We start from the raw sequence: 25,690 nt of genomic DNA on the forward strand, positions 1-25,690 counted from the left end.
CATCCCTTCCTTGCTGTGCTGGTGACCTTGGTGGTATTGTGGGTGCCAGAGAAGTCCAGGTGACTCCCAAGGCTGCAGCCTCAGGAGTGCAAGGTGTGTATCTTGCAGTCTCTGCCTCCCAGAGTTGGGGGTTCTCCCCAAAATCTGTATTCCCCGTGTTCACAAAGGGCCTTTTCCTGCTGCCCCCTCCCAGGGACACGGTGTGGGCTGGGTGAGGGATGTTGCAAATGAGAGCCCTAGACTTCGCTGCAGTGTGATTTTGAGGCTCATCAGGCATCTCTGCCTGGGGGCAGGTGTCCAGTGGGGGAGCAGCACTGACCACACCTCTGGGATAACGGCCACATCCAAGGGCCCAGCCTTACCTCTCTGTGGGAGCCTCTATGGGGTAGCATCACAGAATCACGGAATTGTTTAGGGTTGGAAGGGACCTCTCGAGATCATTTAATCAAACTCCCCTGCCAAGGCAGCATCACCTCAAGCAGGTGACACAGGAACGTGGCCAAGTGGGTTTTGAATGTCTCCTCCCTGGGCAGCCTGTTCCACTTCTCTGCCACCCTCAATGTAAAAAAGTTCTTCCTCATATTGAGGTGGAACTTCTTGTGTTTTAGTCTGTGGCTGTTGCTCCTTGTCCAATCACTGGGCATCACTGAAAGGAGTCTGGCACCATCCTCTTGGCACCTGCCTTTGAGATATTTATATTCATGAGACCCCCTCTCAGTCTTCCGTAGACTGAACAGGCCCAGCTCCTGCAGTCTCTCCTCATGAGATACTCCAGACCCTTCAGCATCTTCATGGCCATTCGCTGGATCCTCTCCAGTAGCTCCTTTTCTCCCTCTCAGTCAGTATGCTGAGGAGCCCAGAACTGGACACAGCACTCCAGATGTGGTCCCATTAGGGCCAAGGAGAGAGTGTGAGTGGCTGGGGGCTGACCCCGCGCTTCTGCTAGGACCTACCAAAACAAAGCGTGCTATGACCCCTGCATCCTTCTCCCAGGGGCGCTGGGGTGGGCTGCCTTTGTACCGGGAGGTGTTCGCACCGCCCTCCGCAGACCCCCATGCTGCAACCCGCAGTGCCCGCGCCCCCAGCACCCCGCGCACACTCCAGCCCCACGGACACCGCCGCCCTGCCCCCAGACCTGCCCCGGACGGCCGCGATGTGCCGCGGGCGGCAGCGCCGGCGGGGCGGGGGGGGGTGGTAGCGTGGAAGGGGTGGGTGCGCGCTCCCGGCGCGGCGCGTCCCCGTGGGCGGGAGCGCGCGGCTCGTCGCCGCCGAGCTGCCAGGCACGGCTCGGCTCGGCGCGGCTCGGCGCAGCCCGGCTCGGCTCGGCGCAGCCCGGCACCGCCCGCCGAGCCCCCCGCCTGCCTCCCGCCCACCCCCGCACCGCCATGGACGGGGGCGCCTTCGGAGCGGGGAAAGCCGGCGGCGCCTTCGACCCGCAGGCCTTCATCCGGCAGCCGCAGACCCTGCTGCGGTTCGTCTCCTGGGTAAGGCCCCGCCGCCCGCGGGGGGGGCACCGGCACCGGGGCAGGGGCCGTCCCGCCGGGCTGCGGGGGCGCGGGCGGGGCTCCCCCCACCGACCCCGACCCCGACCCTTCCTACTCACCTGCCTCTATACACGCACGCAGACATATATATAAAAAATCGTTATGCCCTATGTTACATATCATTATATGTTATTATAATAATATGCTATTATATATTATATATTTATTATTATATGCTTTATATATGCATGTGTATGCATATGTCGATATGTCTCCACACATCCTAGATCAGTACACACACAGATGTGGACGTATACTTCCATAACCGTTTATGGCTCTATCTCTGTTATATATATTTTTTTTTATAAAAATATATAAGTGCAGGTATGTTTGGATATATGGATCTGTCTCTGGGTTTATATATATATGTATGTATAAAAGTCCATATATATCCGCATATATGTGTGCACATACACATACAGCTACATATCTGGATGCGTAGATATAGGGCCATATGGGGCGAGAGCAGTCTGGTTGGAGATTTCTTCTCTGGGGGGGAAGGCATGAATGACCACGACCCTATCTCCATCCCTGCTGGTTTGGGGGTGGTGGTGGGGTGTCTTCTCGCCCTCCCGTGCTTGTGGGGTTTTGGCAGATGCTGGGAGGCAGCAGGATGTGGGGTGACGGGGGAAACCTGGGAGAGGGGAGAATGCTGCAGTCCTAGGATGGCTCCCCGGTGGGTTGGGGGTGCTGGGCTCAGGTCGTGCTGAGGTGAGTTGGAGGGGCTATGGGGGGCTCAGTGTCACTCCGTGTTTTACCCTAATCCTCTCACCTCGCCAAAGCTCCCTTCCCTGTAATGTTTTCATCTCCATAATTTGTGGAGAAGGGGGTAGAGGGAAAGGGAGATCTTATGGGGCTGTCAGGAGAAGGTCTTTTCCTCTTCCCGTGATGCCGATCCCATGGCTGCCCGTGGGGCCGGCGCATATGTGCAAGAAGGTCATTGGGATTAAGGGAGCGAGTGCTGCAGCACTGAGCTGGCGGGGGAGAGATTGAGGTCTCGGCCGGTGGCGGAGAAGGGAGGGCAGGGAGAGAGAGTGGAGAAGACACATGCGCATGGAAGCTGAGAGGAAAGGCTGCAGGCTGGCTTTGGGAAAATAAAAGCAGTGCTAGGTGGGGGAAATGAGGAGGAAAAGGGAAGGTGGCCTGGCTCCCTGCTGGTGGTGGGGAGGCAGCCCTTTTCCTCCCAGCTGGATGGGTGGGTGATGTCCCCTCCGGGTGATGTGACTCGGAGGGCAGCTGTAGAGCCCCAAGACAGCTAAGGACATGATTAATGCGGGCATTCTGTCTGTCTGTCCATGTGCCTGAGCTTGTTTACACTACAGCACATCACGCCAGGAGCGGGCTGGCTGTGGCTGGAGGCCAGGCGAGGGGGTATGTGTGCCCCCTGCTCCTGGGTGGCTGGAGTGGAGCCAGCCTGCATGCCCCAGGATGATGGACGTGATGTGACCTACAAAGGCTCTCCCACTGCTAATCTCTGTGGCAGAATTTCCTCTTTCTCTCTCTGCCACTCTGTCTGGTGGGTTTTTTCGCCTTCATCCAAACACTGCAGGATTTTGGCTTCCCAGAGGCACCAGTGAGGGAGAGAGAACAAGAAATATGTTTGGTTTTTAATTAGGCACCTAATCTGCTTCAGAGTACACTGTTGGCTTGCTTGGTGAGCTCAGCTTTGTGCCCTGCAAGGTTTCCCCAGGCAAGAAGCACTTCTCAGGGACTGGCATCTCCTTGGGACCCTGCGCTGTTTCCCCCTGGTCATCTGACCTTGACAGAGGACAGGATGGGATTTACCCCAGGCACTTCACTTGGCCGTGGAAATTGAAGTCCTTTTGCAGGAGCTGGAGGTGCTCCAGGTCAGTGGTCCAGCGAGGGAGGCTGGCATGGCCATCGTGGTGCAAGTCTATGTATTCCTTTTCTTGCTTTTCCACTGTCTTGGTCTTGTCTGTCCTCTCTCTTTTCACAAAACAGGGGAGCCACAAGCTCACACCAAATATTCAGTTGTAGCTTTGGTCTTTTTTTTAACTTGAGACCAAGACAGGTCCTTGTGGGCAGTGAAGTCCTCTCTCAGGCTGTCACAAGCATCATACCCTTTATGGCCCTTTCCATAAATTGGTTGAACTTTGCTGGAAAAAAGACTAGTTCATGGGTTTTTTTGGCCTTCTCACCCTGTCTGGGAGAGTGCTCAGTGGTTCCAATGGTCAGGGCCTTCCACCATAAATCTATTCATGGTTAGGGTTTTATCCATTTGCTTTTGTGATCTTGTGCCCTTCAGTTTAAATGGTGCTTTTCCCTCCCTGGTGTTTTCCCCTGAGTGTATTTATAGACTGTGATTGCATCTGTACTTAGCTTTCCTATTGCCATGCTCTGTGAGCCAAACTTTTCTGGTGGCAAAGGGCTCTTCCTCCCTGTGGTCTCGGTGAACAGAGTCCTTCCTTTCACCTGCTCTTGCACACACTGGAAGTACTTTGCCCGCCATCTCCTGAAATCTCATTTGCGTTTATCCTGCTCATGTTGTGACTGGTCCATTGTCTCCCCAGGGCAAGCTAAAGGCTCATTTTGGCCTGTTTCACATGATGAGCTTTCGCTGAGAGCAGAAATTCTCGTGATCGCTTCCTCAGGCAGTGACCTTGTGCTCGGGTCATGCAGCCTTTTAGCAGACTTCATGATGGCACAGAGGTGCATATGGCTTTTTACCAACAGAAACCAGAACTGGCTCCTGCCCAGGGAGTTTGCAGCCCAACTGAGGTGGTGGCAAATCTCTAGGGAGAACTGTAGGATCAGGAGCAGATGAGATGACCGAAGATTATTTATATTGCTCCTTGCTGAAGAGGAGACAAGATAAATTTGACAAGGAGAATGCTGAACTATGGAAAGAGGTTAGCAATTCTGGAGCATCAGTTCACTATGACTGTGTTGTGAGGCAGCTCAGGTTTTGTGGGTGCTTTGAAGGTCGGGCATGGTGGAGTAAGTATGCATTTCCCTATATAAAGGTTGCCTGCTATGGGTGCTGGTGAGCAGTAGTGGTCCTGCAGGGCGCCTGTGTCAGGTTTGGATGTTCAGCCTCAGCACAAGCCATTTTTCTGCTGCTGCCTTCCCCAGATGTGCTTGCCAGGATGAAATAGCAGAGCAAGGAAACAGCACTATGGAGCAATCCCTCCTGAGCATCTCTGCTGAAGGTGCTTCCAACAGCATCTGGATCTTGCAGTGAGGGGACTTGTCCGATTCAGATGAACTGAAGCTTGCTGACAAAAGCAGTGTGTTGCTGGAAAATCCCAGAGGCTTCCTCACCTCTGTAGGGAAGAGCAGAACAACTCCCTCCCTATTCCCAGCGACAGCAGTCAAGAGAAGTCAAGCAACTTACTCTGTTGCAATGTTGCCACTGCAGTTTACTCCCAGTCCTGGTATTTCAAGGCAGTGCTCCACGTTGTGCCACTTCACTTGCTGCCAGCTGCAACACAGAGACGTGCTCAGAGCTGAGCTGCATCTCACAACTGTTTAGCTCAGCTGGTAAGAGTATGGTGCTAATGATGCCAAGGTCACAGGGTCCATCCCCGAGCTGGAATCAATGATCCTTGTGGGTCCCTTCCTACTCAAAGTACCCTGTGACTTTGGTGCCCCACAGCAGATGAGACATGGGTGCATGGGTTGGTTTTTTACCACTTTGGCATATAGACTTGCCTTCAGCCCGTTTAGGTGACCCAGCAGCTGGAGCTACTGGTGCTACTGCTGGAGCTCGTGGAGCTGGGTGACCCACACCAAGCTCCAGTTGCACAGCTCCAGGATTGTTCTTGAAATGAAGCAGGTGAGTGTGAGCACATCCCTGCCGAGTCCCGTTGTGCCCGGACCCACAGTGCTCTCCGCAGCTGGCACATGGGAGCTGGACGGCTCCTTCGCAACCTGCAGGCATTGGATGTAGCACTGGTGCCATAAATAAGTAAAATGCTAATTGAAACAGGTTGTTCCAGGTGCTCCTGTCTGCTTGGAAATCTGCTTGCTTGAGAAACTGATGTGCTGCTCGGTGTAAAAGCCTAACAAGGCAAAAGTAACTAGCTTTTTGGAAGCAGGCCCAGCTTGCTTGGATGTGGGTTTGAGTGAGAGTATTTCCAACCACAGTTGCACAGACAAAGCAGCCCATTAAAATTTGTCACACAGATTGAGGTCCCGAGCCCCCTCTGATGCCAAGGTCAGTCACTGCCCCTCCAAAGGGAGGTTCGGTGAGGAGAGGTGCTGCCTGCCCTCCATCTTTTCCTCCGTTACCTGCTGCTGTTGCCACTGTGTCCCCTGGCTGGTAGGAGCATGCAGACCTTTCAAGCTAGGACAGGAAGTGCTGTCTCCTGTGTCTACAGGCATGGTACATCCCAAACAGCTCTGGCTGAGCAGACAAGGCAGGTGAAGGACAGGAACCACATCCCTTGCTCCACCACAACAGGCTGGCACCTGCAAGCTGGAGGGTGGAAACAAGTCACAGCATGGCAGGGAGCCTCATCTCCTCCCTCGCCAGCCTGGCTTGCCATGCTCATGCCTGGCTTATGACACCACTTGCCTCTTCCCAAGGACACCCAGTGTGGGCTTGCAATGGCAGTTAAACTGAGCCTTACAGCTTGGGGGCCTCATTAGTCCGAAACCAGCTGGAACTGGGCTCCCACCTTCTTTCTCTCTCAAGTAAATTTAACTGAGATATTCCCCATGTTCCTGGACCATAGCTCATGCTCTCTGTCTGTTCTCGGCCACCTGATGTTTGCCCCAGCCACCATGCTCCCTGGCTGTGTGTTTGTGAGATACACTGGTGCATGATGAAAGAAACACAGCAGTTCAAAGCATGTGCTTTCAGTCAAGCCTCAGGTACAGTTCTTTAAGGGAATGCCCATCCCTAGGTCTGCTTCAGAAGGGTTTTTGGGAGTTTGGTATCACTGGGATTAGGTGAGAGACCATGTCAGAAGATGAACAATAAGTGTGCACAATTGCATGGTGATTCAGGTTGGATACAGAAGGTCGTGTTGTTCCCAGCATAGCATTTCCAGGAAGAATCTTAGAACAGGAACAAATCTCTCATTAATGGCATTGGCAGATAAAAGATCTGAGAAGTAGCACATAGGAATCAAAGACAGTCAGAAACATGAACAAAAAATAACATAATCATAGGTAATCTACTGTTTCAAAACAAGAGAGGCACACAGATGAGAAGCAGAGAAACTGCATAGTGATGGGACAAGGCAAACATTTGTGGCAGGACAAGGCAGCAGAGAGGACTCATGAGGCTGCAAGAGGAGCAGGCGCAGGTGGCAGTGGGTGCAGTTCTCTGCTTAGGTTGGCACAGCCAAGCCAAGGAGGGAGAGATGTGTTGCTAGAAAGAAAACTGAACTCTTCCTTATGGAAAAAGATGCAATGTAGCAATGTTGGGACTACAAAAGACATGGATACCACCATGGAGACGTAGTCATGGGAAGTTGTCATTAGTCATGATGGGACCGAAGATGCTCTTTTACCAGGGGAAGAGCATGAGACCTGTGGGACTGGATGGAGCTTCCTGAAGTTGTCCTCTTGGGCTCAGCCTCCTGCTACACCATGGGCATCTTCCAATGGCAGAGTTCTTCCTTCCTACCCAGGGTTGCAGGCACGGCTGCTCCATCATCACCTGGGGCTTGGGATGTTGTAGTGGGGAAGATCACCCTGGGCACAGGTCTGGTGGGAGGCAGAAGGGTTAATGGCTGGCCTGTCAGCTGCCAAACCATGTGTGAAAAAAAAAGCTGGCTGGCCAGGAAAGCCTGTCCCAGATCCCGTGGCAGGAATTAGGGATTCGGAGCCTTTCTCCCTTCAGTCACCTGCTCCAGCTCAGCCTCAGCTGGTGAGCTGGGAGCTGGTGCCATGTGGCTGGTGGCCAGAGAGGGTGAACTGGAGGGAAGTGCTGGCATAGCTGTGCTCTTCCCCTGTCCCATGTTCAGGGGAATTGTGTATGGGGAGACTGGCCCCCTCCAGCACCCGCACAGGGCTCAGACACACTGTCGAGACCGTGGGCAGGAGTTGTTTGCTGCCTGTGTGGTGCCGGCTGGAGGGAATAAATAGAGGCCGCCTGTTTCCAAGCTGCCAGTCCCATGCGTCTCAAAAGCTGCATATGTTTTCTTCGAAATGAACTAAATACAAGTAGATTTAATGACGGTAATAATAATAATAATAATCCATGTCTGTGCAGGGCACTCCAAAGCTTTCCAGAGACTCCATTTGCAAGAGGCTGAATGAAAATGAAAGACAGATCATCTCTGCCAGTTTATCCTTTGCGTTCTCCCCTGCTCTCGCTTTCTTTTTAAACAGATTTATTCCTGGTCATTACCAGATCAGACTCAGAAGAGGTTATTGCTTCATTCTTCCCGAGGGGGATTTGATTTGAAGTCCCACAAGGAATATTATGTCACCAAACTATTTCCTTTCTATAACAGGATAAAAAGGGGGGGTGAGAGAGGGAGAGGCAGCATGCAGTGCAACAGAGGCTGTGGCCGGCGGGCATTGCAGTGAGCCCAGGCAGGCAGCTCAGCAGAAACCCTCTTCAGCCTCATCCCCACCACAGCCATCCTGGGGATCTTGGGGATGAAGTCAGGAGGCAGCATGACAAACTCCTGGGATGAGGAGCAGGAAAATCCTAGTGCACTGCCAGAGGCTGGCTGTGTTTTGCATCCATCACATGATGCTCAGGAGCATCTGATGCACGGCTGGGGATGGGCAGTGTGGTGGAAAGCCTCACATGATGCTCAGGAGGTTTTGCCCAGCTCTCTGCAGGGCTGAGCCTGCACTGGGGAGGTTGGGAGGGACTGGAGAACCTCTCCTCTGAGGGCTCACCACTCACCTTTGGCTTTGGCAAAATCAGATAAGCGAGTTAAGCAAGAGGGGGAAAAAAAGTATGTTTTGGTAGGGTGCAGAATTTTGCCTGTTCTGCAATTTTCTCACTGTAATAAGCCCTTACATGCCTGTAATGGGCTGCATGAGCCCCATGAGAAATGAGGAGAGGAAACCTCTCAGCTTCTCCCCGTCTCCTCCGCACAGTGCTAAGCATTAAGTTCATTTTGCTGCATCTTTTGGCTAGTTGCTCTGTCTCTGTCAGCTTTGCAGTGCACCTGGCTCTGGGCTTCACTTGGTGTCTTCGGAGCTCTTGGATAAAAACAGGAGTCAAGGAAAATGATTGCAACAACCTGTGTGGATGTAACATTTAAGGAGAGGCGAAGTGGAGAAAAGCTGGGTCTCAGGAGCAGGAATGAGTTGGTCAGATCTTCTCCAAGTGCTGTTTTCTGTCCCTGCACACCTGCCCAATTAACACTGCTCTTGGAGGCTTAAAGAAACCTAAAAATCTCAACCAAAAAATCTAGTTACTTCAAGCCCTGTTAGCTGACTTCAGCAGCCTCGCTGAAGAAATGAGGCCTCTCAAGTGCCCAAAGCTGGGGATGGCTGGCTGTTTTTTGTCACCGAGCACAGGAAAGTGGCTAGCACCTCCCTCAGCAGAGTGAAATGATGGGAACCTTGGGATGCCTCCTGTCAGCCTGCGGACAAGCCACTTGCCTGCATCTCGGTGCTCAGTCAGAAGACGACTCCTGCCATCTTCTCCTCACCTCATCTTTGCAGCTGGATGTGTATTTTGGACCATTTTATCAGTGGCCATAGGCAAGACTCTGTGCAGCGAGGATTGGCTATGCCAAATGGGGGGAGAAGAAACAAGCAGTGATAATGCAGGGCAGTAAGAGGCTTGTGCCAGTGTTGCTTGATGCTGGCATTTCTTCAGAAGTGCTGCAGATGTGATGGGAATGGGAACGTAAATGCTTCATTCTTGAAAACTTGGTGCTTTGTTTATAATCCAGGCAATCATTCATGCTGCACCTGCGGCTTGGATCATCTTTGCAGGGCACAGATTGTGAAATCAAGGAAATAAAAAATATTTGCTCTTTCTAAGATGACTTGCCACATCAATGAGCTTCCACCCACCTGCTTCCTTACCAACAAGGAGTAGCTGCCATAGATGAAGTGTGCAACAGTTTCTCCTTAGGGCTGCAAGATCTGAGCTCTCATAATTATGATTTTTTTTTTTTTTTTTTTTTTTTTTTTTTTTTTTTTTAAAATTGTTTGTCACAATGGTTTCTGTGTATAGACATCACAGGAATAAAACAGGCAATGTTGCCTGTCAGCAGCAGCAGCAATTGCCTCTTCTGCTGTCCAGCTCTGCCTGTCAGTCTGGAACCTCTGGTTTGAGCTTGCCTGTTCTTGCCCAGTTGGTGTTATTCAGCCCAGCTCAAGGCTTCTGTGCACAGTGGGTCCTCACAGCATTTTGCTGTGCCATCAGGGTGGTGAGAGGCTGGCAAAGGAAGCAAGCCCTCTCCGTGCCCTCTCTGCAGTGCTGAGGAGTGGAGCATGGACCAGAGCTGATGCCAGTGGTGAGGAACACACAGATAGAAGGAGACATCCCTTAAACTACTGTGCTTTGGTCCATTGAAAGCTTCCCTAAGGACAGAGAGTACTTCGGGGTAGCTGTTTCAGGACACAGAAGATAAGCATCTGCAGTGTCTTGTTCTGCTCACAAGTGAGAACACATTTAGTGGAATCTCCCCAGAAAACTCGTAAGATCATCTGAAATCAGATATTTGCCTGTAAATCATACCTTGGGCACCTCCAGGCTGTGAAACAGGTTTCTCTTCATAGGAGAGAAGTTGTGGTGTTTTGGCTGACTGAAGATGGAGAAAGGAAGTTAGGACTGCCACCTCTGCTTGAAAATTAGGGAGAGGGAGATGTTCCTTTGGTCTTGTGACTCTGAGCTGGGCCTCTATGACATGCCAGCATAAAAAGGTATGAAAGATCAAATGCAAAAAGGAATTATTTTGCTTCTTTTGCTCGCAGTTGAGAGCTCTTCCAGGCCAAGCAGCAAATCCAAGATAAGAGCAGAGGGAAGATATGTCTCAGGATATGAGCTGAGTAAACAGAGGTGTCTCTGGGGACAGGCCATTACTGAAGTTCATTCATCTCGAATGAGTAAGCAGAGACTCACAATACAGCTTGTTGCAAGGGTTGACCTGACTCAGGGAATCAACATTTTACCAGTTTTGAGCCCTAAACCAAAACTGAACACCAGATTATGCCACTTTTGAGGCTGTTCCTTATCTCCCAAAGAGAAGATAAGCTTTCTGTCTAGTGCTGCAGAAAACGGGGCACCCACCTTGTAATCACAATATATGGAGGTTGGTACTTCAGGTGTCAGCATCGGTGCTGGTCACAGCCTCACGTTGGGATGTCACTTCAGGAGTCTGTCGGCTCCCCCTCAGGTCAGAGGAACAGGGTGTTACTGTCAATGGTCCCAGGCAGACCTGTCAGCCCAGCCTGTTGTAAAGGTGTGTGAGACGTCCCACTGAAGGAGCCTGGCTGTAATTGTGTACAATTTTGCTGCTTTCCAAACCATTCAGGCTGAAATTTTGAGGATCAACTTTTTGATTCTGGCAGAAGAGATTCTTATTAAATTTTCACAGGCAATTTCTGCAAAATATGATCAATCTCAATTTTCAAGAAGGAGGAAGACAAATCAGTTGTTTTACTTCTAAGCTTAAAAAGCTCTCATGAATTTTCAGAGAACCCATACAGTCTCTGTGCTTAGGAACACCAGCTCCCAGCTTTTTTTAGTTTGCTCTAGTGTGATACACCCAATTTCAGCAATGCAAGTGTGAGTCTTGGAGTGAAAAAATAATATGTGTCAGTGGCTACTTTTTAGAGTTTGGCAGGTGAAACATGGTTGCTGTTGAGTATCTGCCCAAGGGCTGTTGGGGACTGTGAGTAAGGTTTTTCCTCTCGTTCTTGAAGCCACAGGCCAAACAGCAGAGGTCTGTGCTGTGGATCTCAGGCGTCCAACCCCACCAATGATAAGTGGTGTATTGGGTTGTCATTAATCAGCAATTTTCCCTGAACTCACAAAGCTACTTTTCTGCTTTCTGGGTTATCTTCTGGTGCTTGGTTGGGTTAAGTGGAACTGGAATCCTTCTGACCTAGCAAACATTCAGACCTAACTCCACTCCCTGCAGGAGACTTGGCCTCTTCACCTTCTTGTGTGCTGCTGCTCCTTGGGGACTGAGTGGTGGTTCCAAGGGTGCCAGGTCTTGTGCAGAAATCTCCTGGGCTGGCATAGTGCCCTGGTGATGTCCTAGTGCCTGTTAGATGTAAGTTCATCCCATGCCTGAGGTCCCATTTCCTGTCTCCCTGAGACTCCTGCAGGCAGCCTGCAGATGGCTGTTCCTACTGAGAGTCTCCAGATGCCCTGCAAAGAAAAATCTGTACATGCTGCCTTGATCTTCCCCTCTTTCTCCTGTGGCTGCAAGGGGAAGCTGTTTGTTTGAGATGCAGGACTGGGGGTGCTGTAAATAGCTCTCTGCTTTGGTGAACCTGCTGTGTCAAAGAGGGACAGCCTTGTGGCAGGAGACAAAGGCTAAGCCTATGAGCAAAGATTAGACCAGCAACTGCGGATTAGGGCATTTCTACCTGGACTCATCCTTAATTCTACCTGATTTAAAATAACATGCAGTGGCAGTGGTGGCGATGAGTAGGGAGGACTCACAGTGGCCTTGACAGGTGGACCTGGAGGAAGGATGTTTGGCCCCTAGAATCTGTGGGGAAGCTTGAAGGGTGTTGGCATACAGGTGAGTGGGCAAAAGGATAGGTGGTGTCATGGACTGGGCTGATGGAAAACTGGTGGAGAGAGGTGTATGATGTGTGGGGAGATGGGGAGAACGGGAGCCCAGCAAAATGGAGCTGCAGAGCAAGCAGGGCTGTGGATTGTAGGAGGGTGGATGGGGAAAAGAGCATAGTAGCTTGATAGATAAAATCAGTGAACAAATGCACGGTAGAAACAATTAATCCCTTGACGGGAAAGGAGTGAGTGGGAGAATAAGTGCAGACTAAGAGGATTTCCTCTACTTGAAGCCATTGTATGCAGGCACCTGCACCAAAACCATATCCCAGTTTACACTCCATGTTGCCTCCCTGTGTGTCTGTGGGAAGCCACCCTTACTCCAGACTGCAACTGCTTTGCATTGCTTTAGGTCAGATGGATAAAAAGGTTCAATCTAAAAATGTCCTATTTTAAGTTAATCCTCAGAAATAAAATGAGACCATCTCCCCAGTAAATTCCCTGTGGCTACAGCCCAGGCAAGAGAGCAGGATGGGAGCTCAGCAGAGCAGAGATGTGCTTGCAGAGAGTGTCTGTCCCCTGCTCCTTTGTGCTGGTCCGGAGAGATGGGGCTTGCCTTGACATGTCTCTTGCCTCCCTCCCCACCAGATATTCTCCATTGTGGTGTTTGGCTCCATTGTCAATGAAGGGTACGTGAACCGCCTGGACGAGTCAGAAGAGCACTGCATTTTCAACCGCAATCACAATGCCTGCAACTATGGCATTACCGTGGGTGTCCTCGCCTTCCTCAGCTGCCTTCTTTACCTGGCTCTGGATGCCTACTTCCCGCAGATCAGCAGCGTCAAGGACCGCAAGAAGGCAGTGCTCTCAGACATCGGAGTCTCGGGTGAGCTTCCTGGCTGGTTGGCTGTAGTGCCTCTCTCCTCTGCCAGCAAGGGAGAGGGAGGGAGCTTCTGCTGCCCTTCAGGTCAGGTTCCTGCTTGCAAGGAGGCCTTTAGGTTCCCTACTCTCTCAGGTTTTCTGGCTCTCTCCTTTTCTTTCCCTTTCTCTTCTTCTCAGACAATCTGGCTGATGCCTCTCAACTGTTCTCCATAGGTGTAGCTCAGGGAGCCCTTTAGGATTAGCAGGTCTTGGCTCCCTGCATCCTTGTGCTTGTTAAGACCAAGTATGGATGCCTCTGGAGACAGTACTTCCTCCTTTTCCAGCTCCAGGTGATTGAACATAAAAAAAAGTTGAGGGATTCATGCAGGCTGACTTAACTAGTCCTCCTAGGTTACCTGGCATTCCCTATATGAATAACTGTTCAGGACCTCATCCATCCCTGAGGCTTATTCTAACTTATAGTCAGATCTCTCCATCCCCAGCAGCGTGTTAAAGTGACACAGTGACAGTGTGTGTGTATGTGTGTGTGTAAGGCCAGTCAGCAGTATCATGAGGAGGTGCTTTGCTCTCATGCTGTCATCCTCAGTCACTCTCCTGGCTTACTCCACCCATTCAGGCAAACTGCTCAACATCAGGCCCTCCCCAGAGTATGCCAGAGGGACCATAAGTGGAATGAGGGCAGGATCAGATGAAGCATCTGAACTTGCTAAGGACATTGGGCTCGCAGGTTTGTCCACGGTTAGCCCTTTGCCTGGCAGTTCCTTTTACAGCTGACAAGAGAAGGGGAGCGACTGAGCCCTGTTTTGCTGCTGCTTAGGAATGTCCATTTCCCCCACTGCTGGGTATCTGCCTGCACCTGGCAAAGAGAGTAAGTTCCCCCTTGAGGCTACCCTCTACCTTCACCCCTTTCCTGGGGGCACAGCATGTTAATGGTCCTTCACCACCTTTCCTTGATGCGAGTCCTTGAGCTGTGCTGTGCTGACAAAAGCCAGTCTCTGTGCAACTGCAGGCCGGCTCCTTCCCACTCCTCTGCAGCTCCCATGGAAGGAATTGCTCTTTGCTTGTCCTTGCAGGATAAGGTTGTAAAGCAGTGGCTGTTTCGGACAGCCCAGGTGATCGCTCTAGTACTGGAAGCCCTTCAGGCTCCCTCCCAAGGCCAAATGCAAGTCCTGTGATCAAACCAAACACAAGCAAATGAACTCTCCAGAGGTACTTTCTGCAGACGCCTATTGTCACCTTGACAATGTAGCCATCAGTGAGCTTTACCAGCTCACTTGGGCTTAGACTGGCTGTGCAACATCCTAGTGGGTCTCAGAGGACTGAAATCTCCAGAGAAATGTGATATGTATATGTTCTGCTCACACACATCTTCTGTCCTTCCCCTTTGGCATGTCCATGGTGGTCCATCTCAGCCTTCTGGGCATTCCTCTGGTTCGTTGGCTTCTGCTTTCTAACCAACCAGTGGCAAGCTTCAAAAGAAGAGGACAACCCACTGAATGAGGGAGGGGATGCAGCCCGAGCAGCCATCACGTTCTCGTTCTTCTCCATCTTCACCTGGGTGAGTACAGAGTCATGATGTTGGATCAAATGTCTTCTGTACTGTATTATCTTGTGGGGAATGGAAGGTGATTGGCTAAGAGTGGTTCCCTCTGGGATCTCAGTTCACGTGGCTTCTGAGAAGGAAAAGCAGGAGGGGAGGTGGTTGGGAGGTAAACTTGGGAAACAAGGACTCAAAAACTTACATGAAAGAAGGTTTTAGAGCATTTACAAGCACAATGGGAAAGAGAGTCCCATATCCTATTAAGTAGTGTCCTTGACAGACTTCCAGTATGACTGTGGACAAGCCTGCTCCCCAAGCACCATTATCATAGTTATACAATAGTTTGGGTTGGAAGGGACCTTTAAGGCCCATCTAGTCCAACTCCCCTGCAATGAGCAGAGACACCTTCAACTAGAGCAGGTTGCTCAGAGCCCAGTTCAACCTGACCTTGAATGTTTCCAGGGATGGGGCATCCATCACCTCTCTGGACAACCTGTTAACCTGTTTCCCCTTTGCATCAGAGGACTTCAAGAGCATTTTCACCTCACAGACACTAAATAGAGAAGGGAGCTCCAGGCCAGGGGTTGTCCCTGCTGTGCTCCTGTCATATGAGTTGTCACCACTGGCCACGAGAGGCTGCAATGAGTGTCCCTCTGGGCTGTCTGTCTGCAGCACTGCCTCACTGGGTCGTCTCTCAGGAAGGTGATGGTGCTGTCTTAAGATTGCCCTTTCCCCAGCAGTTCTTTATTGCTAGTTTTCTGGAAAAACTGCTGTGTGCAATATAAATGTCCTTGATGATTTCCTCCTGCCTCTGAAAGCACCAAGCACAAGTGATTTTTTTCTGAAGTGACAGGATAGTTCCAAGCAGGAAAGCGTTTTAACCCTGTCTCCATGCGTAAGCGCTTGTGGCTTTGTCTTCTCCCCTTCCTACAGGCCTTAACGTTGGGCAGGGTCCAGATAGAAAGGGTGCCATAAGACCACAGAGCTGCCAGAGAGGAAGGTCACACCAAGCAGGATCAAGGAACATCAGTGTGTGTGTTCCCTTCATGAGCTGTGTCCTGCACTTGAGTGCTGCCAAAGTCCCCTTGCAAGTTCCAGCAGAAAGTTTGACAAGGAGCAAGGCTTTTGCAGGGGGTCCCTCAGGACCCTTTTTGAGGTGCCATCACCTACAGTGGTCCTCTGCAGTTCACAGGCTTGTGAGTGGCTAAACAGGCATCTTCTTCCCCTGGTTCCTTGGGGTTTTTATTTCAAACGCCTGTTTGCTCTACCTTACTGATTCTCCTTCCCACACCCCTTTCTCTCCTCACAGGGCATCCTCGCATTTCTGGCTTTCCGGAGACTCAGAGACATTAATTTTCAGGAGGAATACAATACCCTGTTCCCTAACTCCCCATCCTTGCTGCCTTAGTGCCCCTTGCTGATGGGAGAATTTGGGGGAAGGGGTGGAGGGATGCAGCTGGAGGAGGTCACTGAGCAGAGCCGGTTCCAGTGCCCTGACCATGGGTGTGTGGTCACTGCAGGGCATAGGATGGGAAGACATGGGCCATTGAACTGGAGTGGGGTTATCCACTGAACGGGGGATCTCCCTCTGGAGAGTTGGAACTGGCAATTTCTTCTCCTCCTCTGCTCCCTTCTCTCCCTCACCCATACCCTAACTAATGCTCTGTAACACCACTGTGCCTTTCTTTAGATGACTGCTCAGACCTAATACTTCAGCCAGGAGATACCCTCTGCCCCCACCACTTTATCTCTTCCATTTATTTCCAGACCTCACTCCCCAAAAACCTCTCCCCCCATCACCTGCTAGATTGCTCACTTTGATCATCGATGCTCTGGGACAACAAATCATGCCTGCTGGGGTCCACAGTGCTGAACCCTATGCCCAGGCTCCCTCAGTTCACCAAAAGGTGTCCTGCCTGCAGTGCCTGGGGTAGGAGGCAGCACTTTGTTTGCTGCCTGTGGTCTAGGAAGCAGCCACCTTGCCTCCTGCTGCTCCTTTCCAAGGTCTGTGCTCATGTGGATGTTGACTGGTGAAGGGGTTACAGGGGGTGACCTCTACCTCACTACTTTGTGTCAAATCCTGCTCTTCTTCCTGGCCGCTCCAAGCCAAATGGCAGCGTACATCCAGCCTGGCAGCCGAACCCACTGTGGTTTTGCTGAGGCAGATATTGCCTTCCCACAGGCAGGAGGGGCAGAATGGAATAAGCACGTGCCAACTGAGCCTCTGTGATCTGTGCCATGTTGGTGAAACCCCATTGCCAGGCAGGAAGTGCCCATCACATCCCAGAGAGAGCAGAGAGCCCTGGCAGGCTGCACACAGCCAGCTGCACTTGCAGACATCCCTGCCCAGTGCTCCTCTCTCCTGATGGGCTCATGCTTTCTGTGGGACAGCCTGGACTTCCATGTTCTTGGGGTGTTTCACCGGTGCTCCGCCAGGCAGGCCTCGCGCACTAATCCGTAACCACTACTAACCCCACTTTTGTTTGTTTCTCTTTTTCGGTACGTTCCCCCTCTTTTTCTCCTCTTCCCTCCCCTCTCTGCTTCCCATTTCTTCCCTCCACCTCCTCCCTTAAAGGTGGGCCAGGCATTCCTGGCATATCAGCGTTTCCAGCTGGGTGCCGATTCGGCCCTCTTCTCCCAGGACTACATGGACCCAAGCCAGGACTCCGGCATGCCTTATGCTCCCTACACGAACGAGGAGGATGCTACAGATGCGGTGGGGACATACCAGCAGCCCCCTCCAGCAGATGCTTTTGACACCGAGACACAGGGGTACCAAACACAGAACTACTGAGCCACCGATGCCCCTTTCCCTTCCCCTTTCCCTTCTGCCCCCTTTCCCACTGCCGGCAGAAAGCCGAGGCACAAACCAGACACGTGCATAGTGGTACTAGAGATGGCTCTCAGCTATGCTCCAGCCTTCTGGGTCATCTGTTTTTATTTATTGTTTTTAAAAAAGGAAAAAAAAAAAAGAAAAAAAGGTTTCCCCATCACCTTTTCCTTCTCCTCTCCCCCCAAGCTACCTGCCAGAACCAAATTTTCCCAAAATCTGCATTGTGACAGGAAAGTCCCCCCTTTCCTCCTCTCCCTCCTGCCTTGCTGCAGATGGCATAGTGTGTCTGGTGGGCAGGAGAAGGGCTATGGTACCAGCAGGGTAGGGAAGAGGGTGTTGAAGGCAGAAGGGAAGAAATCAGAGGGACTGTGGACCTTCCTAGAAGAGATGGTGTCACTAAAGGCTGGAGTAGATGTGGGAGCATCCAAATTGGTCTGGAGCACCTGGTGGCTCAGGGAGGGGAGTGGTGTTGGAGTCAGCATACACAAGTGTGAGGATGGGGCCTGGAGGGCAGCAGGAACAGTAAAGATGGGGGCTTTTCTCTGCCACATGCTAGTGAGTGAAGGGTGCTTTATTTTTAGAAGGTTTGGGAAGAAGTGATATTGGAGTGGGGGAACACAAAGAGAAAAAATGGGAAGGGAAAGAGGAAGATCTGCAGGTACAATCAGGAATCACAGACATGTCTGTAGGTTACAGCAAGAGACTGAGCAGAGTAGAGGGGCAGTGCCATGAGATCCAGCCCCCCAGGATTGAGAGGGAGGTAGTTCCCCTCAGCTGTGCATCCTGCTCGCTGCTCTTCTCAGTCTAGTGTTTGATGAGGCAGGAGGGGAGCCATGCCCAGTCCCTGGGCCCAGATACAGTGCCCCGGGAGGAAGGATGGAGGACTTGGGCTTCTGGGCACCCTGAGAGTCCTTGACCCCAGCTGGGTTGGTTCAAGGGGGAGAGGGGAGCTTTGTCCTTTCATCCTGGGCAGGAGGAGGAGGAGAAAGACAGTTTTGCTCCTCAGGTCCTCACCTTCCTCTTTACCTCTGCTACAACATTGCAAAGCCTCTTGCTGATGCCATCTTTGTAGCACACAGGAATGGAGCAGGACACTACTTGGAAAGAAATGCTGCTGCTGGAATGGCCAGCATGCATCTAGCTCTTGCACAGGGGTGCAACCAAGTGGGGAAGGATGCTGCCCTGCACAGCTGCACTTTGTCTCCCGCTCAGATGGGGAGGAGATCTTGGTGTGCAGAGAATTGGGTGGGGCCAGACTGAGCTCTCTGAGGACTGGTCTTTCTGTACTTGCCATAGACCATACCTTAGTGCTCTTCTGCAGCATCTCAGATCCTGGCTGGCTTTAAAGCCTCGCCTAGGTGGCAGCAGTGACTCTTCAATAGAGCTCATATGGATATCATTCCACACTCCTCGTGATTTTGCTTCAAGTAAAGACAAAGCTGTGGAAGCCCACTCTGTTCTAGGATAGAAGCAAGGTCTCTGTGTGAAGACAGGTTCCCAGAATTCCCCTGAAGGGAAATAATTCAGCAATAGCTACCTGGACAATTGTCCCTGGCACAGACATCTCTCAGAGCACAAGATGCAGGGTTTACTTTGCAGCAGTGAGGAGCTCCATTGCCCAGGAAGCCACCCTGCTTGACGCAACACTGGTCCCCATAGCAGAGATGGGGAGCAGATCCAAAATCTGTAGATGCTCCTGCTGAGCATCCAGCCTATTCCTCGTAGTACCCTTAGGAGTCAGGAGGATGAGACACAGGTCTGGCCTGTGGCTGTGTGAACATTTCTTCTGGAGGACACTGGAGTTACTAGTCCTTCCCTCCTCCCAGCGTGACTCCTTCCCATCTGCCCCACAGTGATCAGGATGGGGTAGGGACTGTAGAGCAGCAGGCCCCCAAGAGGGAAGTGGAGCAGTGTTCTCCGCTGTATACAGACATCGTTTCTACCTGCTCCTACCAGCAGACTCGTGCTGCTGGTGGCTGTTGCCATGGCTTGTCCTCCCCATGGCTTGCCCCACTGTGCTGGTAGTTACCCACTGGTGAAGACAGGAGAGGGGGACCAGCTAGCCCCACGGACACAGCAGGAATGACTGGGTACACGTCCCTTGCTCTAGGGCTGCGAGTGAACGCAATACTGTAAATAGGAGGGGTGTTTTTTGGAAGGAAGCCTCTTTGAGCTTCATTTTCTGTGGGTTCAGCCTAATATTTAGGCTTGGGATGGGTTTACTTTATTGAGAGAGGTTTGTTATGACTGTGGCTGTGGGGGGAGCTCCCTCCAGTCCATCTCCCCCTGGGGGAGAAGAATAAACAAATGTTGAGGTGGAGGAGGAGAGAAATTAGTTGTACTCGCCCAAACTCATCTGTGTCATCTTTCATGGTTTCATTTGGGGTGTGGGGAGGGAACCGAGAGGAGGAGGATGCTATAAATAACCAGCCCTGAGCACAAAAATGTGTTGTACCTTTTGGATGGAACTTTCCAGCGCCTGTCCCCTCTGGGTGAGGGACCAGGCACATAGGGAGAGGTATGGAAAATATGTGGGGGGTCTACCTGAGGCTCTCTTTTACGGTGTGGCGCAGGAGCATCTTACATACCCTGTTCCCATCAGAGTTACGTAGATGACTAAACACCATTTGGGGCTGACTAATGAGCAAGGTTTTCTTTATCCTCTTTGGCTTGCTTCCTTCATGTAACCAGCTGATGGTCTCAGATGGGCTTGAAGCAGGTATGAGCTTCCCCCTCAGAGCCAGGTGGCTTCATCCTGGGTTACTACCCATCTCTCTGTCCCTCTCCTCCTTGCTTTGCATTGTAGGAAAGGCATTGGTGTGGCAGAGGACACTACAAAAGTAGATACTCAGACAACTTGTTGCTTTTGCTCATGGCAGAAGACATACGGCTCCTTGGGTTGATGTGCTTTCAGCCTTTGCAGTGGAGGGTTGGTGGTGACAGACCTGGGGGTGGGAGTCTCCTTGTTTGCATGTAGCTCTTTAAAATGCAAAATGCAATTTCCAATGGCATTTGGCTTGTTCTGCAGCTGATGAGACATACAGACCTACCCAAAGGGCTGGTTATCTTATCTTAGGCGCTTCTGATAAGGTGCTGCCTATTTCTGGTTATCATAGGCAAGACCTGAACAGCTGGCTAGAACATGTCTATTATATTCTAAATGTGGGTGATATCAGCCCCACTCTACAGATTAGGAGGTCAGAGGGAAGGCTGTATAAGCAAAATCATAAGGCAGCTTTCTTCTCCCTCTGCCATTTGTCCAGATTACAGAGGATTACTATCCCCTGTTGGGAACAATGTCCCCTTGATGTCTTCTTATCTTACAAAGCCCCCAAGTAAGGGAGTGTCTTGTGGAAGCAGAGGCTCTGAAGGGCAAAAGGATGATGAAATTTTGCCCCAGTTCTATCTGTGGCTTCAGCCTCCTGACCTGTCCCCATCCCTGGCTCACCCATATCCTAACCACCACCCTGTTCATCACCTCATCACACACACCCTTCCTCGCCATATTCCTGGCAGTTCCGTCAGGGAAGGAGGTGTCTTTGTCTCTGCTCCCTCGCAAGCACTTGGGAGGACCTGGGAAAGCAGCACTGCAGAGTGGTTCCCACAGGAGTCTCAGCTCCAGTCCCCAGAGCAGGTACAAGGCAAGGAGCCCAGTGAGGCCACCTCATGCAGCAAGTTCAAACCATCCATCCAGACAACTCCCTGCTGCCTGTGTGGCATTTGTAACACCACCTGGGCTGCCCGGCCCCTTCCCCTGCCACATTACTGCCTGTGTATAGTATATATATTATATATATATATTTAAAGAGATGTATAATATAAAGCTATACATATATACGTATATATGATGACTCATGGATGGCCTGCCGCATACAGGATCCTCTTGAGTGGTCTTGTCTAAGCCCGAGTGTCCCTTCACCCCTCCTCCCTGTTCCCCTGCCCCTGTCTGTTCCGAAATCCAACTACAGCGAACCCCGCCACCTCGGCACCTGTGTTTACAATGTCCTATATATTTGTGGTTAACAAAGTGAAGGTGGTAACTACTGGTGTCTCAATAAAGTTATGATGTTCAAAATAACCAAACTATATGGAAAAAAAATGGTCTGGATTTTCTTCTTTGGGGAGGGATGGCTTTTTCAGCTTGGTTTGCTATGAGAGCATTGGCTCCTGTGCTCCTCCATGGCCAAGCTGGCAAGTTTACTGACAATCAGTGGCTTTAACAGAGGAAAGAGACCTAAAGAACTGCCCTTATTGAGATGTTTCAGGGGGAGCTAATGGTTACTTGTTTTACTTGGCCTGAGTTTCAAATCACACACCGTAGAGTGTCTTCACCTAATCAGTAGGAAAACATGAGGAACCTGACATGCCGTATTAGAAGTGGACTTCCACTGTGAAATGGATATGGCAATAGGAGGTGTAGAAGGGGGAAGTGCAGGAATATAGGATACAAACCTATATGAAAATACACACCTCTATTTCCACACCTGGGGAAGCAGATCTGTTTAGTCCCTTGATGTGTCTTTACCTCTATTCATCTATGTGTGATCATTGCTCGAGTGTCTGGTGTAGTGCATTAAGTTTTCAAAACATAATCAAATTCTGGGAAACAAGCTGTCAAGACATTGCTGACAGTGGCTGTCAGTGATTGGTAGCCCACCACTAAAAAGGATCTTGTTTCAACGGTCTCTGCAGTAAAAATGAAACTCCAAATCCCATCCTACACTAATGCTTAGGTAAAGCTTCCTTCTCATCCCTTTGTAATGAGTCTGTCACCACGTACCTGAATATCACATTTCCGAACCCCTGTGAGGTTTGAGGACAGTAAGCAGAGGCACATGGTGGTGAACAGGCTCTATCCAGTCCTCCAAACTGTCTCTTCTCTTGGAGACACAACTGAGCACACATTGCAACTGCACATCAAATTATATGCAAAAGTGTTGATGGACCAACTCATCTGTTTCATGATTAATCTTTGTTTGGACAAGACCCTTCCTACAGTCTCAGCTCTTGGGGTGGATGTGTTGTGGAGATACTGTGCCCACAGAAAGGCAAATGTCTGCGTTGGCAACTGGTGGAGTTAAAAACTGATGAGACAAGAGATGTTGCCAAAAGCAAGCATTTCAGATGAATAAGACTCTTAACATTACTAGTTTGTGTTTTCTAATAATTTGAAATCTCTTTCATTTTGTTTTCTGGTATTTGAAGTACTTATGAGTCATGTTTTGAAGCTTCTCCCTGTAGCCATGACATCCAGAAACATAATTCTATTATAAAGATGGGTTTTTTTAAAAAAAGGTCACATAATCCCAGGACTCAAAGAGATGCAACTTTGTTTAGTGTATCAAGAAATTCAATAAAATTATATATTTTATATATATATTTTATATATTTTGGCACAACTGAAACAACCCCATTTGTTGGCCTAAAGCTCTGTACAAACTGTTTTGCAGTGATATTTGGTTCCCTCTTGCAGGGATCAGCACTCTCATCATTACCCCTTCCTCTGTCAGTAGCTCTTCACATTGGCTTTCCAGCTCTCTGGAGGATGCTGGGGGCAGGAAGCTGTTCTTTCCAGCTTTCCTTCCTTAATACTTGTTCTCTCTATTGCCCCATGTTGTTTCTTTGCCATTCCAGCATGCCTGGAAACAGTGGCATGCAGAGAAGTGAGGAGCATTAGGGCACCTGTGCCTGTGGGAAGCATCAGGCTAAAGTTGGTAGAGGTAGAGGTAGACGGAGAGACCTCAGGGTGGAGCTGCGTGAGGGCTCACAACACCACCCTCTCCACCACCCTTCTGTCTGCTGTAGGAGCAGAGCCAGTGCAGCAAGCTGGCTCTGTCAGAGAGACCCTTCTTTTTTTCCATATTACCTCCTCCAGGCCTTGCCAAAAATCATGACTTTCCAGCCTGTTACCTAAAAGATTTAGGGAGAAAAAAAACTCAGGGGCAATTTAAGGAGGTGGTAAGATAAGGGAAGGTTTTAATGAAGATACAAACCATGCGTGCACCCCCTGACCCGGGCGTTATAATTTTATAATGATGTCCAGTCAATTCCCGCTCGTCCATCCCCCGGCCTTTGCCCCGTTCTGCCCCTGCCCTGCCCCTTGGGAATTGAGTCTGGGGGTGTTTTGGGACTCTCTCTTCCTCATCTTCTTCTTTGCAGCACGTAAAGTCCTTGGAGGCTTTCCAAAGTCCTGGGTGATATCTTGTTGTCCAGGCCAGGGGGCAGATGTTCTTAAACAGAATGAAGGCCTACCTTGAAAAGAAGACTAAATATGCTACTGGAATTTAGGGGAACTGATATGGAATTGGGGTAATAGGGTTGGGTATATGTGTAACTACTATGCTAAAGGATAAGGGATATAATACAGCTACTTCTAAAATCTACATTCACTAAATAACTACTTCTAAAACCTATAAAAATTAAAGAATCAAAAACTCCAAGGCAACAAGCCCCAGACTCCATTATCATTAAAACAAGGGAGAAAAAAAAAATCTCTCTAAACATGTCTTACACATGATCAGTAGAGAGAAACTAAATGTGATGTGATGGCTTCTGCCAGCAATCTTGCATATGCTTCCCATTGTGTACGGTTTCTAAGTGCCTACAAGAGCACTGCACTGAGGCTGCCTCAAGCTCTCTGCTCCCCATGGCATGTTGTTCAGTCATGCTGTTCATCTTTCATCCAGCAGCCAAGCAGTGACCATGCTTCTTCCTTTCCTGCAGAGAAAACTTTGGTAAAAACAGGAAGGCAGCGGTACAGCTTGGCACCAGAAATACCATGTGTATAATCCCTAGCACTGCGGACAGAGAAAATATGAGAGTAATTACAAAAGGAGAGAGAGGGGGAGAGAGAGAGAGAAAGAGGAACGAGAAATGTGGGAGTTTAACGTGAGAGAGGGAGCAGTATATCTGGCAGTCACTGAATCATATAATTCATTTACTTGTGCATGGATGGTGAGGTTCAGTGACCAATGTCCTGCGTTCCTGGGGAGATTTTGGCTGCACGGGAATAAAGCATGGTAATTTCTGAGAGGATTTACAGAAAGCAAGAAGTGTAAATGAAAGATAAAATAAGCTTGATCGGTACAGCCAACAAAAACTCAGTTGGTGCAGTATTTCATCTTCCAAGTGCTGCACAAAGCTTTTGGTCTCTGTGAGCAGACATTCACAGAGCAGCACACCAGCTTCAGTAGCACTTTCCTTTGGAGGACTCTGAAATGCTGGACAAATGTGCCTTTAACACTGCAAATGGCCTTGTTTGCTAAATCTTACCATTCACTTTTTTTCCAGGACAAGTAGTTAATTGTCTCACTCAAAGTTAGAGCAGAAGCTCAGTGACAGAACTACAGAAATATCCAGGCAGAATCTGGCACAAGTATTTTCATCAAGAAAAGCATGCTTTGCACCAGGTCTATGTTCAGCCCAAACTGGCAGAAAAAAATAAACCAGAATGACAAAGATTAGTGACTATGAGCTGAAGCCAGATATTTAAATTAGGAACAGGGCACATTTTTAACTGCAAGATGTGACAAGTCATTGTATAAACAAGGAGAGTGGCAGCTTTTCTATCTTGTATCTTTAGGAAAGTTGTTTTGCTCTCTCACTGAGTTCACATTCTGCCTTATCACACCCTCACACAGACTCTTGCTTTTTTTGGTCTCAAAAGCACTCACTTATGGATAGAAAAAGACAGAAATTACTCCTAAATTCCCAGTCCTGCAGTGCAATACGTGCTGGCAGTTCTGAGCACACCCAAAGCCTTGATGATTTCAGTGGTGCTCTAAGCAAGGGCAGGGTCTGACTGTGCTCATCAAGGTGCATGACTGCAACCTTCAATGGCATTAAATAACCATAAGCTGCTGCTGCAATGCTGAAAAAGTGTCATCGCGTTTTAAAGCAAAGACACTTGCCTTGCCTGTAGATTTTTAATGGCATGGACAATGCTGTGCTCTGCATTTTTCTGCAGCACTGGGAATTCTTGATACTGGTAAGAAAACAAATCTTTGTCAGTACAAAATCTGTCCACTCTACTTTTAATACAGATTTGAGACCCATTCCTTTAATTATTTGTACCTATTCACAGCTTTATCCACGGGAATACTCCAAATGACATCAGTGAGACCAAGCTTATACAGAAGCCTAACCACGAGGAAACTTGTTTGTAGACTGAGGTTCTAAATTTAGCATTTTCGTCTATCTTTGCTCAATATAATCTTCAAAAAAAGTAATTCTGCCTGTATACCTAACTCTGCCTG

At 49.8% G+C, this 25,690-nt stretch overlaps 1 protein-coding gene across 2 annotated transcripts; it reads left to right on the forward strand.

The window, feature by feature from the left end:
- The first annotated feature begins 1,273 nt into the window (after positions 1–1,273).
- SYNGR1 (synaptogyrin 1) lies at positions 1,274–18,066 on the forward strand. Of its 2 annotated transcripts, none has more exons than XM_027722709.2 (4): positions 1,274–1,484; positions 12,829–13,066; positions 14,475–14,620; positions 15,912–17,152. In XM_027722709.2, exons 1-4 carry the CDS (start codon positions 1,386–1,388, stop codon positions 16,008–16,010), a joined length of 582 nt encoding a protein of 193 aa, XP_027578510.1. In that variant the 5' UTR covers positions 1,274–1,385; the 3' UTR covers positions 16,011–17,152. The 2 variants fall into 2 exon arrangements, with proteins under 2 accessions (XP_027578510.1, XP_027578507.1); XM_027722706.2 differs by lacking the exon at positions 15,912–17,152 and adding an exon at positions 17,178–18,066 and having other exon boundaries at positions 1,279–1,484.
- Positions 18,067–25,690: the final 7,624 nt, after the last annotated feature.

Source organism: Pipra filicauda, unplaced genomic scaffold, assembly GCF_003945595.2.
Source record: "Pipra filicauda isolate LSUMZ 115617 unplaced genomic scaffold, ASM394559v2 scaffold95_size2449627_pilon, whole genome shotgun sequence".
NCBI classification, from domain to species: domain Eukaryota; kingdom Metazoa; phylum Chordata; class Aves; order Passeriformes; family Pipridae; genus Pipra; species Pipra filicauda.

Bases quoted from the DNA above. Each gene is read 5' to 3' on its own strand.
- SYNGR1 (XM_027722706.2), top strand. From the start codon at position 1,386: ATGGACGGGGGCGCCTTCGGAGCGGGGAAAGCCGGCGGCGCCTTCGAC. The intron at 1,485-12,828 runs GTAAGGCCCCGC...CCTCCCCACCAG, and splicing joins TGCTGCGGTTCGTCTCCTGG to ATATTCTCCATTGTGGTGTT. The intron at 13,067-14,474 runs GTGAGCTTCCTG...GGTCCATCTCAG, and splicing joins CTCAGACATCGGAGTCTCGG to CCTTCTGGGCATTCCTCTGG.